Source organism: Grus americana, chromosome 7 (assembly GCF_028858705.1).
Source record: "Grus americana isolate bGruAme1 chromosome 7, bGruAme1.mat, whole genome shotgun sequence".
Classification (NCBI taxonomy): Eukaryota; Metazoa; Chordata; class Aves; order Gruiformes; family Gruidae; genus Grus; species Grus americana.
Window position 1 is genome coordinate 40,298,272 of NC_072858.1, and position 15,584 is coordinate 40,313,855.

At 53.2% G+C, this 15,584-nt stretch overlaps 2 protein-coding genes across 5 annotated transcripts in view; both read right to left on the bottom strand.

Moving 5' to 3' along the window:
• Window positions 1-3,185: 3,185 nt before the first annotated feature.
• DKK1 (dickkopf WNT signaling pathway inhibitor 1) lies at window positions 3,186-5,077 on the bottom strand. Its single transcript, XM_054832086.1, has 4 exons — window positions 4,815-5,077; window positions 4,523-4,679; window positions 4,296-4,406; window positions 3,186-4,179 (listed from the first exon to the last, which is right to left on the bottom strand). Exons 1-4 carry the CDS (start codon window positions 5,004-5,006, stop codon window positions 3,929-3,931), a joined length of 711 nt encoding a protein of 236 aa, XP_054688061.1. The 5' UTR covers window positions 5,007-5,077; the 3' UTR covers window positions 3,186-3,928.
• A 2,947-nt stretch (window positions 5,078-8,024) lies between these two features.
• Window positions 8,025-15,584, bottom strand: part of PRKG1 (protein kinase cGMP-dependent 1) — a 494,892-nt gene continuing 487,332 nt past the window's right edge. For all 4 annotated transcript variants that reach the window (XM_054832400.1, XM_054832399.1, XM_054832401.1 and 1 more), the window contains one exon: window positions 8,025-11,655. In XM_054832400.1, coding sequence (XP_054688375.1) covers window positions 11,557-11,655 — 99 coding nt within the window. In that variant the 3' untranslated portion in view covers window positions 8,025-11,556. The remainder of the gene's footprint in view (window positions 11,656-15,584) is intronic.

Below are 15,584 nucleotides of genomic sequence, written 5' to 3' on the forward strand. Positions count from 1 at the left end.
CGATGCTTCTGTGGAAGCGTCTCCTTGAAATCTGTGCCCGCAGCGCAGAAAAAAATGACCTCAGGAAAACCATCGCGACGTCAGAAGAGCGATTCAGGTTTTGTCTTCAAATCGTTGAAGGCGTCTGCATTTACGCAGCCAGCGTCATCGCGGGGCCGGGGCAGGACTACGGGCTGCTGGGACGTTGCTTTCGTATTTTAGCCGGGTGCCGCGGAGGTGGAAGGTACGTAGCAAGCCAGCGGTTAAGAGTCCAGAAGGGCTTCCAAAAAAAAAAAAAAAAAGCAACAATTAGACAAATGAATAGCAAATTGGCCCGTAAATGGATATGGGAGGCGCTAAACCTCCTCGCCCACCAAAAGCTGCTTCTTTTATTAGCTCTACCCTTTGCTTAGAGTCAGGTCAGGGTTCTTCTGTCTTTTTTTTTTTTTTTTGGTAAATAATTGCATTAGAGAGGAGACGGGTCGGGGAAGCGCATCCTGAGATGCCTTTTACTACAGGTGTTACTGGATTGCATGTGGTGTGCTGAAATAACAGGTTCCTCTGTATCTTCTCTCTTTGGCTCCAGACGCACCAGCCAAAGCCAAGGGTTTGCCGCGTCCCATCTTCCCCAACTCTGATCAATATCTGTTCAACTTCCCATACCCTTTTTTTTTTACATTTTTTTTTTTTTTTGAGGTTGCACGTGTTAAACTCAGGCATTTCTGAAATACGTCGCATCAGGAATGAATACAGGAGTGACCGCGGTGGTGCTGCCCATGTATTCCTCAGGGCATATCCCAACGTTCTCGCCCATTTTCCATTTATCTGCATTTCTGAGTTGCTGTTGGCGCTAGACGAGTATTTTGACTTCTCAGGCTGCCGAAGACCTGACGCAGGTTCAGGTTCCGGAGGCTGAATGATGCACAGGGCCAAGGGAAGACTGAAAATCTCTCCTTTAAAAAAAAATGATTGTTTTAAGTCTTAACAGACATGAGGTCATATTGTCATGATTTTATTTTTTTCTTTTTTTCCCCTAAGGGATGTTACTAAATCCAGTTTTTTGGTGCTCTTCTTAAAGAACGAACCCCGAAAGGTCAAATGGAGCAGAAACGGGGCGAGATCCTGGCTGCTCACTGAGAGGTGGTAAGGGGGAAAAAAAAAAAAACCAAAACCAAAACCAAAACCAAACCAAACAAACCCCAACCCAAACCCACAAAGCCATTGCTTTAGCGAAATCTAGCCGTGAAACTAATGATTCTGGAGATCTACCCTCTTCGCATCCATCCTGCTGGCGATGGGCACGGGCTACGGGAGATAGATGCGACCTGCGCGTCGGAGCTCCCTTACACCTTGCGTCAGAAAGCGCTGACCTGACCTGCTCCCCTTGCCTAAAAAGGGCTGCTAAAAACGCATTCCCCCCTGCGCCCCCCCCCCCCAGACTAAGAAAGTGAAGACTATCAAGGCATAAGTAGTATTAAGTAATTTTTGGTTAATGCAGGGAGAACGGAGCTGGCCAAACTGCCTGAAACACAAGAGGATGGAGAACGCGGTGCTAACAACGGCAGGAACCGGTACCCATGGTTTTTCAGACCGAAACAATCACTTTATTAAAGTAGCCAAAGTGTGCCGGGTGTCACCGCAAAGCCGTCCTGGTGCTAAAACCTGCCTGCAAGGATGGAGCTGGGTGTGACGCCGCCGAGCTCCACGTCCACCCGAGCGCCCGGGCGAGCGGGCGAGATTTGATAGGACGCAATTCCGGAGCAAAAAGATGCGTAATTGCTAGTTAATGCGCCTCGAGCAGGTTTTTCACTGCCTTCAAGGCATCAAAACCGCGTTGGTCTGTCGGGGCGGGAGCGAGTGCTGTAAATGTATGGAGACCCCCCCCCCCCCAAACCTGATGACGCTGTTTTGTATGTACCAGGGATGAAATATGCCACCACTGTCTGATCCGAACTTATCTAAATAGTCACTGATGCTTTTTTTTATAGCCAGGTATCTTCAGTGCTCCCGTGCCATCGACTTTTACTGGGCATAACTGTAATTAGTAATAATAAGTACGTTATGAAATAGTAATTTTTTAAACTAGGTATTTTTTGAAAAAATATTTTTTGTTTCTTAATTTTTGAAGCCTCGCACAATGGTTAAAGCGCTAAACTCAAGCCTTTGAGTCAGGAACTCTTTCAGGGGGCTGCTTCAAACCCCAGCTCGTGCTGCAACGCCAGTGAAAGCCGTTCCCGAGCGCAGACCTGGGACGGTGACACTTAAACACGCGCCGTCCAGCAACGTCACCGCCCAACATCGCCGTGACCCGCGGGTCGTTCAGCTTACAGCATCCACGCCTCCGGCTGCAGCCCCCCTGGCTACAGCAACTTTCCTTGGCTGCCACAGATAGTTTGGGGGGGGCCCATAAAAGCCCCAATAGCTTTAGGTGGTTTAAGGAGCATCAGCGTTTTACCCTCCGGTTTGGGGCGGCTCTGGCCGTTCTGCAGCTTGCCCGCGTGCCACCCAGCCCCAGCCTCGGAGAGAGCTGGCGGAAAGGCGGGGATGACCCCCTCGCCCGTGCAAGAGGAAGGCTCCATCGTAACCACTTCCCTCTACCTGGGGCTGTTCGCTCCCTCTTTTGCGTTTTCTGTAGCCGTGGGCTTGGTCCAGCGCCAGCTGGTACTTGCAGAGTCCCACGAGAGCTGCACTGTGGGTTCATGTTCAGTAATTCCACGTACCGGTGCGCTCCCCGGGGTCCCTAAACAGGCAGCGTTGACACCAGAGGCACCAAACACCAGTGACCAAGGTGCATTTTAAGAGAAGCCGTGGCACTGCTGGAGCACCCCTGCCATCGGGCCGCAGTGCCCTCAGAGCACCCAGAGATGCGCTGCTTTGCAGTCGGATCTGGACTCTGGGTGCAAAGCACTTTTGGGTTGTACAGGGAAGACTCTGGCACAGTTCTGCGTCCCAAACATCCTCCCCAGATGGCAGGGAGGCCGGGGGCAGCCTGCCAGGTAGGCACAGGACCGCACGTGCTGCCCACCAGCCCCATCCCGCACGCCACGGCCCCCCGCTCTCGCTCCACGCACATTTACAACCACTTGCAATAGGTGGACAGTGTTGGGGGGGTGGGGGGAAAAAAAAAACCAAAACACATGCTTGCAGCTTTCCCTCCCTCCAAGCCATCCCCAAAGGGAGCAAACTCATAGTAACAGGCTGCAAGATGAAGTGAAAAGTAACTCTTTATTGTGCACGGAGCAAAGATTGCACTGCTGGAGCGGTTGAGATCACTGTGCTCCTCAGCACCCGTCCCGTGGTCGGCCACGCGCCGCAGCCCAGCCCAGCCCCTCCGGTGATCCTGCACCCTCTCCCCATGGAAAAAATCAGGCAGGAGGGTGTTTCGCTGCTGCCTGCCCTTCCCAGAGCCCTGACGCTCATCCTTGGCCCCACATCCACTGGCTACTGTGGCACACCGCAGTTCCTAAAAAGCAGCTGAATAAACAGGGATAACCAAACTGCCTTTCCTGTGGGGTGCTGGCGATGAGCCGCCCCACTCCCCTCCTGTCTCTTCGGGCATTTCCACCCCAGGGTGCATCTCCCCTCCCGTGGGGCAGGGAGGGACCACGGCGGCCGCACGCAGGCAGGGACGCGCAGGCATCTCGGGCTGATTTTAAAGAACGGTTTATTCACTCGCAAACGGACGGTCACATCCCTTTGACCTAGATTTAAAAAACCCAGTGTGTACAAAGTCACAGTCACGGCTTGAAGAGCACGAGGCAGCACCCACGGGGGAGAAAAAAAAAAAAGTCATTAAAAAGTCCCAGCGTTATGTACAGCTAAGTGCCAGCTCGAGTATTCACAACACAGTAACGTACTGCAATTAGTCGCTTAAAAGTAGTTCCCTTGAGAAACAACCTTCCACTCCGGCGGGGCCGGAGTCCGTCCCGTCCTGTCCGTCCGGCGATGCTCAGTGCCGCTGGCAGGTGTGCAGGCGGGAGGCGTCGGCGGGGCCGTGCTCTCGCTGGAGGCGGCACGCCAGCCCCTCGGCGCACTGGCACCGCTGGAAGATTTCCAGGCCGTGGGTGCCTTTCCGCCGGTGCCGGGTACACACCTGCCCTTCCCGCAGCACCGGCTTGCAGATTTTGGACCAGAAGTGACGGGCGCAGCACAGCCCGGCCGCGCAGTCCGACGAGCGCAGGCAGAAGTCCCCCTCCTCACCTGCGTGGGGACAGCACGGCACATGCTCAGCCTGGACCGACCCCACGGGGGGCAGTGGGGCAGGGTGGGCAGCCCCGCAGGGGACGGTGGGGTCACAGCACCGGGGACCCCCTTACCTTTGGCAGCGGGGAGCCAGGCGGGAGCGGGCGTCCGTCGGGGCAGAGCCTCAGCGCCGATCTCGTCCAGCTCGGCGGCTCCGTGGGGAGGCTCCGTGGGGGTGCAGAGCCCTGCGGGAGGCAGCGGGGCGGCTGTCAGCCACGGGTGGGACCCCGACACCCCCTCCCGCGGACACCCCCAGGGTGTCGTGTCCCCCCCCGCCCCCCCAAGCCCTGCCGCCCCTCACCGTTGCTGCAGGTCGTGCCGGGGCAGCACATGGCGTCGCGCAGGCAGCGCTTGCGGCGTCTCCGGCAGGCGAGGCAGAGCGGGGCGCCCCCGGCACGGGCCGCCCCCCCGCAAAACTCCTCGGGGCCGCAGTCCTCGTCCTCAGCGCAGGGGAAAGGCTGGGGGGGGCAGAGGGGGGGATCAGCGGGGCGGCCAGCCCGCTCATCCCCGGTGTGTCCCCCCCCACTCCATCCCCGGTGTGCTCCTTCCCGCGCCCCCCCCGCCCTCCATCCCCGGTGCATCCCCGCTCCTACCTGCCGGGTGGCGGCCGGCGGCGGCTTGTTGCTGCCGTCGAAGGGGGCGGCGGGGGCGGCGCTGGCTTCTGCCGCCCCCCCCGGGGGGGGTCCCTTGATGGCGTTGGAGCTGAGGGCGCCGCCGGGAGCCGCCGCCCGCCCCGCCGGGGCCGCGCAGCTCAGCGCCGCCAGTAGCGCCACCAGCCCCCGCATCCTCGTCCCGTCCCGTCCCGTCCCCTCCCGGCCCCTCGTCCCCGGTGGTGTCCCTCCCGTCTGCGCAGCAGCTCCCGCGGTCTCCGAGCAGCAGCTACCTGCGCTGCCCGCCGCTGCCTTTATACCCCCGGGGGCTGCCTCCTGCGCCCGCCCCCTCGGGGAGGAGGGCACGGCGGATGGGATTTCAAAGGGCCCCCGGGGGGTTGTGCCGATGAGCCCCCAAAACCACCCCCCACCCCGCCCCGAGGGCTCCGTCATTGGCCGCCCGCCCGGGAGGGGGTTTCGCAACGGAGAGGGCACACACCCCCCCCACCCCCCCCCCCCCGGCATCCCTCCCCCCCGCCCGGTCCCGGCCAGATGCTCCGCACGCCCCGACGCCGCCGCTGTCTCCAGCCGGGCGCGCCGCCTCTCCCGACGGGGGGGACGGGGAAAAGGGGGGGCCTCACCCCATGCAACCCCACCCCACCCCCCCAGTGGCTGGGCTGGGAGCCGCGGTGGGGCGGTGGGGGTGCAGAGAGGGCCCCCCCTCCCCCGGTGGCAAAGTCGGTCCTTTGGTCTCCTATATGTCTGCGCCCCCCCCCTCCCCCGCGCCCTTCCTGGCGCCAGCGCAGCTTTGCAGGAAGGGAGGGGGCCGCTCCGCACCCCCCCCCGGCCCGGGCTGAGGGGGGGGGGGGGGGAACGGGACACGGGGCGGGGGGCTGAGCCCCGGCCCGCACCCCCCTCGGTGCCCGTCGCCCCCCCCCCCCCCCCGCCTGACCCCAGCCCGGACAGCGCCTCCGTCGGGATGGGGGGGCAACATTGGGGGGGGGGCTTTGATGAGGGGAGATCAAAGGGGTTTCCCCCCCCCCCCCAATTTCCCCCCTCGGTCCCTGCCCCGGCGCCCTCGGCCCCCCCCCCCCCGCCCCTCCCGGGGCAGCGCGGCGGGGCCGGCACCACGGCGCCCCCTGGCGGCCGCGCTGCGGCATCGCCCCCCCCCGCCCCAGGGATGTTGCGCGAGTGCGGGGGCAAACCCCAATTAATTACACTGCTTTTTCCTAATGACGGCCTTACACTCGCATTCATTTTTCTTAGGCGGGGTTTGAAAGAAAACAGAGGCAAAATCCTGACACGCACACCCCACCCCACACCCCCAAACCAGTGACTCCCATGAGGCTGGGTGATGCCGGACTCCGCCGTCCTGCCGTTAACACCCCCCCCCCCCAGTGCTCACCCAGGGCCCCGCTCAGCGGGGAGCTGCTATCGGGTATTTCAGGCCCAAGAGGCTCAAGCCGGGCTAATAATTGGCTGGGACAGTTTCGGCGAGCGCCTAACGCAGGTGCTGGCAGAAGCCGCGTCGCTGAGTCAGCGGCCGGCGCGCGTCCCCGCACAGTCAGGCGAAGTGGGGCCTTGCTATTTTTAGCCTGCAAGAATGAGGGCCACACCTTGCCCCGAAATCGCTGTGTTCCCCCGGCAGTTTCAGGTGAGGGCCACGTCACCCTGGGCTTTCTGTTGTGTCTGTGATCGCTGCATCCTGCAATACCCTTTTCCGATGTTTTCTGGCTCCTGCTTAGGCAGTTACCAAATTTATTTCCCTCCTGGAAGGATGTTTTCTTAGTCCCTTTATCACCTTCCCCGGTTTTTACCTCCCGCGGTGTCCGCGCAGCACTGAAGTACACCCCTAACCTTGACCTTGCTGCGATTTACAGACAGTCGTGTCACGCGGGGGCCGAGCAGTTTCCCGGGGATGGATTTAAATCCACTGGGATGAACAGAGCCTCAGTCTCCCAAATGCTGCAAAACGTAGGCGTCATCCCACGCACAGCACTGTCTTCGTGACATGCCATGGCTCTGCCGCGCCTCCTCGTCACCGCCTCTCGGCATTAACCGTAAGGGACAGTGGTGACAAGGACGCCATCGTTTTTTGGCACGGGTGTTGTTCGCAGTCACGTCCCAGCTCGTGTCGGGAACCCAGTCCAGGCCCTTCACAGCCGGGCGCCCTGCACTCGCGTGTATTGGCGCCAATCGAGATACCGAGTGAATTCTTCATCCCCCAAAAGTAAACACGCCGTAAATGTCCTCATTGCTTTAGCACGCTCACATAATAATTTGGGTTGGAAATAAACTGGGGGTGTGTGTGTGTGTGTGTGCGCGCGCGTGTGTCACCCAGTGCCAACCCTGCTCAAAGTTTCAGCCGGGCTGCTCCAGGCGATGCCGGAGCTCAACCAAGCACTACAGTGCAGCAACCGCGGCCATTTGCCTTTGCGTCCTGCAGAAAATCTGGATGAAGAGACGAGCCAGGACCCCGGTACTAATCTGTAACTATCACACATTTCGTTCGGTTATCTCTTCCTGCATATCGTCATAAATGAGAATAAAAAAAATCTGATTTAATTGCTAAGCAGAAGCACTCCCTCGAACTTGGCTTCTGCCGTGGAAGAAAGACGTCGACAGCCGTTCAAAAGTAATTATTTTTATTTCAACTCTATAAAGTATACAACAGGCACTCGGCAATTACAGCTGCAGGGAAAATACAGAGCAAAACAAAAGCGGTTAAAGTTTATGAAAAAAAGTTCTGAAGTCTACATCAAAAGAGTACAACCGGCCGACGACCGGTGGATGACTGACATTTTTCCGACAAACAAAACCTCTTTCATTTAAGAAGAAAACTGGAGAAAGTAAGAATACAAAATAAAGGACCAGTGTAAAAACAGCGTAAACTGGGACTTGGGACGATAGGCAACTCCAAACGAGAATTTCCCCTTTTGCCGGTAAAACCCTTAAAAGCGCCCAAGTCTCAGCGTTACGCCTGGTTTACGCGGCCAGGGAGCTGCGGAGGACGAGGAGCTTCCAGCTTTCCAGGGCTCGCCTCCGCGGTGGGTTGCATATAGGAGGAGTGGGGACGTGGGGGGGGGAAGCACGGATCCTGTTTTGTTGAGTGGTGCGAACGAGCGACGCCTTCGCATCGGGGTTTCAGCTCAAAAAACCCGCAGGTCGGGTTGCACACCGAGTCGCTCATCGTTTGGGTTTGTTTGTTTTGGGTTGTTTTCTCTTTTTTTTTTTTTTTTTCCCCGGGCGGGAGAGTTCTAACGGGGTTTGTATAAGACGGGAGGTCGGCGCTGGACGGCACGATGGGTTGAATCTGCACAGCTTAGCAAAACAGGAATACCTGTCTACGGACTGATAGGATGTCATATATTAATTTGACCCGCACATAACATTTATACATTTCACAGAAATGACTCTGTATCTCATTAACAGATACACAGCTCTGGTACATTGAACAGAAATAAGAGAACGACTTCATCATTTCTGTAATTCATCAATATTATATAATAAAGGCTTAGAAATTGGTAGCAGAAAGAACTGTAAAACGCAGCAAGCTAAGAAAGGACGACATTTTGAGGTGTGTTTGTCTTTGTCATGCAGCATAACACCAAATTTGTAAATTTGTTTTTTTATAGGATGCCATGGATTTAAGGCACTTGCAACAATGCCAGATAGCTAGTCATGTTCTAAAACTATGGGACAGATGGGTTAACAGTACAGTTGACATAAAGTTTAATAATACTGACAATTATGACATTAATTCAAGTCTACCTTGAGCTAAAAACATTACATTACAAAGAAGAAAACGAAGTAATAATGCCATGGAACTCTAAAAGAAAAAGTTCTAGGTGTACCACAAAATATCAACACGAAAATACCTATTTACATAAATATTCGCTTGTGGTCCTGTTGTTAAATAAGAGTTTGCTATGGATAATGCAGCACTGTGAGAAGCTACGGATTGTCCGTGTCTTAACGACACCAATCTTCACGCACTCGGTTTAAATGCGGGAGCCGATTCCCCCTTACGTAAATATGCCGTCGTCCCATATATTAAAAAAAGGAGACAAAGAAGAAAGGACAGTAAGTGGAAACACAGAGGCAATCCGTTGTTGTGAATATATATATATATATATAATATGCAACTCAAATATATTACTTATAAATGAAAGCATTTATCATATACATATGCTAAGTATGTTGGTTAAAGGATGCTTAGGAAAGGTGACAGAAGTCTAGGGGGGCGTTTGGTACCAAAAGAAACGTCTGTTTGGAACGGTGCGGGCTGCAGGTATGGATTGCCGTGCTTGGCACGAGGAAGAAGGGCCAGGAAAAAAAGAAAAATAACTTGTCAGCCCATTTTAAAACCTTCTTCCTGTAACGTTTTTGGGTGGCCCACCCCAAAACCGTTGTGATGCTCCTTCCTCCCGGCAACCCCTTGACTGACAACTGCATCTCAGCTACTGAGCATCATCGTCTGGGGACAAACTCCTCTCTACGTTCTTCTATACAGAAAATTACCAAACGCAACAAGTCGTCTCCTCCAACGCCGCCGCATCCGTGGAGTGAAAAACCAGGGGGATGCGAGCGGAGAGCTCGGTTTTTAGGCAGCAGCCTGTTGGCTAAGATGCCTGGTGATTATTTTGGCCCTAGGATTCAGCACTGGCTTTCAGCATCCTCCATCCCTCAGAGAAAGGCTGAAAAGCGAGCGTCTGTTTGCCCTACCAGGGTCATTCCTAGGAGAAGCAGTTACCGTCTTTTCCCTACGGTTTGCAAGGCAAAAAAAAAAAAGTTTCGATGATTAACGAGTAGCGGAAATAACCTGAAGTTACTGCGCCGATGGCATCGTGTCACCCTTCAGAGAATTAGGAAGGGCATTCGGCGACACGGACTGGTTTTGAAGGGGTTGTGACGACCGAGCTATTTGCTGGCAAACAGCAGACATTGTCGATGCTGTCAAAGAAGGGGAGAAAAAGCTCTTTTTAACATGCTCTGTGAAGTTGCTTTCGCTAGGAATATTGAAAGAGTTGGGATCTAGCATCGGGAAAATAATTTTTTACTGTTAAAACATACATTTTCCGCATACTATGCAGTCAAAAGTCATACAAATGACTTTTCTGCAAAAGCTGATCTTTTGACTTCCAGCGCATACAACAGCTCTGAGATGAAACGGGGCAGCATCTGCGCATTTTTTGGGGCAGGGCCTGTTACAGAGACCGAAAGCTGATCAACTTTTAGTGCCACGGGTACGCCAACGAGCAGGCGTCCAGCACAGGATTCCTCTGTTACGTCCTACAAATCAGAAGAGACCGTACTCAAGCAAAGGAAAAGCAGTGGAAGTCAGGGACAAGCATACGCACAATAATATTATTTTCCCCAGCTTTTTTTTTTCCCCCATAAGAGCCGACTTGGCTCTAGCCATCCCCGCGCCTTAAGCACGGTCGCTGGGGACCTGGCATGGCGCGGACGCGGAGACCTTGCCCAAACACATCCAGTCTCGGTTTTCCATTGAATTCCACCGACTTTCCTGCCGAGCTCCTTCGTTTGGTGAGGCGTTAGGATTACGTTTTTGCGGGCAGTATTACAGAGCCGGGGAAATTGGCCCTGCACCACCTTTTATTTTTAATTAGCCTTGTACTAAACACAGAGGAGATGCAGACGTGGAGACGTAAAATCATCTAAGAGCGTGATGATGGAGAACGATGCCTCTTGCTACATATTCCTGAAATGGTGGTTGACTCAATTTCTATTCACAGATGAAGGATGTACATAGCACCTATAAAGAACATTACGGGCCTTATGTTTTCCCTTTGGGTTCTGAAAAGGTAAAAATGAAGCTTAGTTTTATGCCTAATAGCTAATCAGTAATACCAGTGGGCTGCTGTCACTTTATTACAGGACCACTATTTAAGCACTATATTTTATATGTAAAATGGATTATTTTTATGATTTTTTTTTTTAAATGCAGTTATGTATTTGTACTGAGGGAAAGGAAAAAAAAAAAAACAAAACAAACCACCCCAACCCCAACCGTCGCATTACGGTATGTTCTCAGCTGTACCAAAGAAGCGACCCATCTCTGCCTTAGTAGGACCGAGAGCAGTTGTGCTTTTGTTTTACCAGGCTAAAAAAAAAAAAAATAAATTCTCAAAAAAGAAAGAGGAAAGGTAACATTCAGTCTTGTCAAGAATACTGCGCGGAAAGAAGAAGGACAAATTTTACCACTGCTTTGACGTGAACTCTCTGACCGGTACTGCTGTGGCCCTCCTTCGCTCCTCCACTGGCCCACAGCAGAAGACCTCCAGAGTTTGGAGGGTGGGAGTAGCCCAAATCCTGCGCTGTATTTAGCTACAGCGCTTAATAAATTACTACTGAGCCTACTGATAAAGCCGGTACCTTGCAGCTAGAATTAAGTGCGTCTTACACTACGTATCTCTCGACTTTTATGATTAAGAGCGCAGCAAGATCGTCGCAGTGACAGAAAAACGTATTTTCTTTACTGGTGAAAGGCTTTGCGTCAGGACCACCATGTCAACTGCTAGTTTAAGTTCGAACATAAAACATGAAGAGCACTGTTGTCATCTAAGCAATTAAGTCCTAATGCCACTGTAGTTACTGTAGCAGCATCAATCAAGGCATCATGGTGACCCCGAGCACTAATCCTCCCCAATTCTTTCGGTTTCGCTGGCAGCCGTGTCCCAGGAAGCTGTCTTCAGCAAGGCAGAAGCAGGTTAAGAGAAATACATTAAAAATCTATGTCCCATCCTGAGTTGTCGTCAGGGGGCGGTTCGTCGCTGTCCTCCGGGAAGCTGTCGAAATTGCTTGTGTCTGTCGGAGATGCAACCTGTGGAAAGAAGAGCGCAACAAGAAGGGGACGGTCATCACAGCGGATCTCTGCAGACGTCTCCTCTCCATCTCACCGCTGCCGTCGTTCAGAAACGTCCGGCAGCGAGCGAGAAAAGTTCTACCTTCAACAGCTTTTTGCCGAGCCCCAGGAGGACTTCCCACAGCCCCCCTACTCCACTCCAATGATCCAGGCCCTTGAGGGTCTCTGGTTTGAGAGCGACTTTCCTACCTGTTGGCCACAGGTCACCAGGAAAGAGGCGGCAAAGCCCTGGGCCTCCCCATAGCCCTGGGCCTCCCCATATCTCCAGGCCTCCCCAAAGCCCTGGGCCTCCCCAAAGCCCCAGGCCTCCCCAAAGCCCTGGGCCTCCCCAAAGCACCAGGCCTCCCCATAGTCCCGGGTCTCCCCAAAGCCCCGGGCTTCCCCAAAGGCCTGGGCCTCCCCAAAGCCCTGGGCCTCCCCAAAGCCCAGGTTTTCCAATTTATGGCTCCAGGATCCTGAATTTGAGGCTGTGAGCTGGGCCCTGCCGCCTCCGAGTTTCCTGCTCAGCATAGGGAGCCTACCAGAGAAACCCAGCTTCCTAGGACGAAGGCTAACTACGTTTCTTTTCTGGAAATAATGGCATTTAAAATCTATCGTAGATACATAATTTCTATTTTTTTTTTCTTTTTTAGCTTTATGATGATGACTGAAACTTTCTTACAATGAGACCCTCATTCATTCAATGCAATTAAAAAAAAACAAAACAAAAAACCCCCAAAAAAGAAACAATACAAAACCAGACCAGCAGCTCTCCAGACCAAAATAATCAGCGTCTGACTAGAGAAAAATCAGCACTTTAAGCTGCACGCCGAGCAGCCAGCGCAGGCTGGAGGGCACTGCACTCGCCACAGGAGCGCTCCGCAGGAACCACTTGCGGTATTTTCCAGTGGTTTCACTTGTGCAGCTGGTGGAGAAGCCCTGGCCAGAGCCCGCAGTCCAGGAGACGTATCTGATGCTGGATGCTGCCATAAGCCTGGGGAAAGGACTATTTCATCAACAAAAACTCCGACTTCAGCTCTAAATGTAATTTGGTGCCCGGCTGCATCAGCGTTTTCCTGCTGCTGGAAACATCTTGGGGAAAGTTAAGATTCTTAAATACCCAACTCACTTTGAAAAAACCCACCCCGTAAAAGCTTAGTGGCGTACTGCAGAGGGATGAGCTGCCCCACTCTGTACTAAATAACCTAATTTAATTTCTTTTGAGTTTTCTGGATGTCTTCACTTTGCTGGTGCTGGCACTGTTGGGTTGGAGAGCCTTCATCCTTCGGGTCCTCACCCTTGGGGTGCTCCACGCTTGCCCTCCTCCACAGTCCCACGGGCTGGCCCACATCCCTCTGTTTCCGTCAGCCCACCCCACGCAAGCTCTCTCTCTGCGAGCAGAAGTGTCGGGGACGTACGAACAAGGTACCAGCTACCAAAGCGTGAGAGACGTGGTTGGTGCAGCCATTCATGGAGGATGCGCACGAGCTGGAGCACCTTGCGAATGGACAGTGCGTAAGTGGGGTGCACTGGGTGAAAGCATCTGTGGAGCTCCCCGGGGCTCCTCTGCAGTTGTCCACTCTGGGAGCACCTAGTGGCACAGGTGCATTTTCTTTTTCTTAGAAGAAACGTGATTTGGGGAAAAAGGTTGGATGAGTTGCTACTCTGCCAATTGACACTACGTGATGCCAACGCTGTGATTCCCCACAGCTCTGAGGTCCTGCAGCCCTTCACTGGTGGAGCCATGGGAGCAAACATCCCTCTCAATGCCCTCTCCGGCCAAGAAGGGACACTCTAGATTTATCTCCTGTCCATCCAAGAAGATGAAGTGCAAACATCACTAACAGCTTCCTGAGTCCTCACCAACATAAGGGCTTGAGATGAATTACGGCACAGAGCTCTGCATGTCGTTCTCAAAGGCAAGCACTGTGATGCAAGACAGCACGTCTTTGGAAGAGTCAAGAAGTAGGAGAACTTTTCAGGACAGCTACCATCACAGATTTAAGCAGTGGTATTGAGGCTCAGCTGCTCCCTGAAGCAATGTCCTAGGAACAGGCTCTAAATTGAGTTCTTTCCTAAAACCCCATGGAGTAAGAGCTAAGGAGCAGGTTTCAGTTGCCTCACTGGTAGTACCACGTAACTGCTGATGAGGGTTGAAGAGCTAGGGAAGGCCTTTTTTCTTAAAAAAACCCACCACAAAACAAACTAGTGTCTATGTTTAACCCTACTGGCTCCTTTCCAGCTAAGAAGGAGAGGTGCGCTGATTGAAGGAAACCCGATTTCTTCTCCCAGAGCTGTGTATTTCAGGTCACTTCTCAGATACGGCCCTTACTGGCAGTTGGGACTTCAGCCAAAGCAACGGAAAAACTTGTGGAACACAAGGCCGAGCGGGACTGACAGCTTTGGGGTTGATGAGGTTCACTAGTTAATGGAGGCAGGTTTTGGAGACGATCTCAAGAGTATGTCTAGAGAAGGTGTTAGTCCTACAAGCTCTAGGAAAGAATGAGCTGTGTTGAGTTGGGATTAGGGCAATGCATGGCTGTCAGCACTGAGAAGTTGTCCTGAGAGAAGGATTCCTCTGAAGAGAGAAGAATGCTCCTGTCTACTTCGGACAGCCTTGATGGCAGTGTGCTGGCCATCAGCGTGATGATCAGCAGATCGCTCTCTTGGGAGCAATCACAGACATGTTGCCTGGTAGGACATCGCCAGACCCATGAACACACAGCCCTGATGATGCCGAGAAATAACGCCAACGAAGCGAACTGGGTGCTCACACATCCCTTTTCTCCTACCGCATTGGACCTAACTGAAAAAAGCAAAGAAAACGTGATTTCCTGCACAACAGGCTGCTGGAGAGCGACCTTCCTCTAGGCAATGCCAAAGGAGGAGAGACCTTTCCGGTGGTGGAGCAACGTCCCAGCTTGGGGACATTCATGAGCAGATACTGCTGAAGACACTGCTGTCTGAGGGTTAGACATGCAGGGTCCATACAGATATTGGGTAAAAGCAGCACTGGAAATGCTCTTGCTAAATGAAAAATCCACTAAAAACTATTAGAAAAACATACTGGGGCATTTTTGAGCTACACTGACATCCTGCACAGGTAAACCAGGGACTGAAATTGGATGCGAAGAGGCAAACTTGATTGTATTGTCTGACCTGAAATGTGGTGAACAGTGCGGCTGACAAACCCATAGTCATTAAAAAGAAGCTTAACAGAAAAAAACCTCACAGTTTTGATTTATAAAACATTTTCTTTGTTCTTTGGGCATCCTGCTTTAGGCAGATATTTGTTCTGCTTTCTCCCACCGACTGCCAGCACCTTCTGCAGCCCACAGGGCAAAAATCAGGGTGGGGGGGAAGCAAAACCCTCTCGCTCTTTCATGGGGGCAAGCAAAACCCTCTCGCTCTTTCATGGCAGTTAAGAAAACTTTGGGCTGGCAGATTTAGCCCCGGAGCCGTGGCCGCCGCTGCCGCAGGAGGTGCAGGACCACGGGCGGATGGAGCGACGGGGCACAATTAAACACGATTGCTAATGTCATTCTCCGGGTGATCCCGCGGGAGAGGCGCGGAGAGAAAGGGATTAAGTTGAAACAAGGAGGGGAGGCTGGAGAACAGAAGGGGCCAAGGTAATTTCTATCAGCTAATCCTGTTTGGTTTCCCTTTGCAGCGGGCTTTGTGGGTAAAGAGCTCACAAAGACATCAAAGGAAGAGCTTTGCTCCAAAGGAAAATGAGTCGAGCTGTCCCTCCGCGTCTGCTCCCGGTTAAACATAAACTAGGCGGTAACAGGGCTTTTCATGTAGGACACGGACGCAGGGGGAAAAAAAAAAGGGTGAAAAGCACAAAAGAAAAGACAGAGGGAAAGGTTAATGCAAAAGAAAAGGGAGATGGCATATAAATCCCACTT

Excerpts from the sequence above, each read along its gene's own strand:
- DKK1 (XM_054832086.1), bottom strand. The coding sequence starts at position 5,006 with ATGCGGGGGCTGGTGGCGCTACTGGCGGCGCTGAGCTGCGCGGCCCCG. Across the intron at positions 4,680-4,814 it reads CGCCGGCCGCCACCCGGCAG|CCTTTCCCCTGCGCTGAGGA; the intron begins GTAGGAGCGGGG and ends TGCCCCCCCCAG. Across the intron at positions 4,407-4,522 it reads CGGCACGACCTGCAGCAACG|GGCTCTGCACCCCCACGGAG; the intron begins GTGAGGGGCGGC and ends TGCCTCCCGCAG.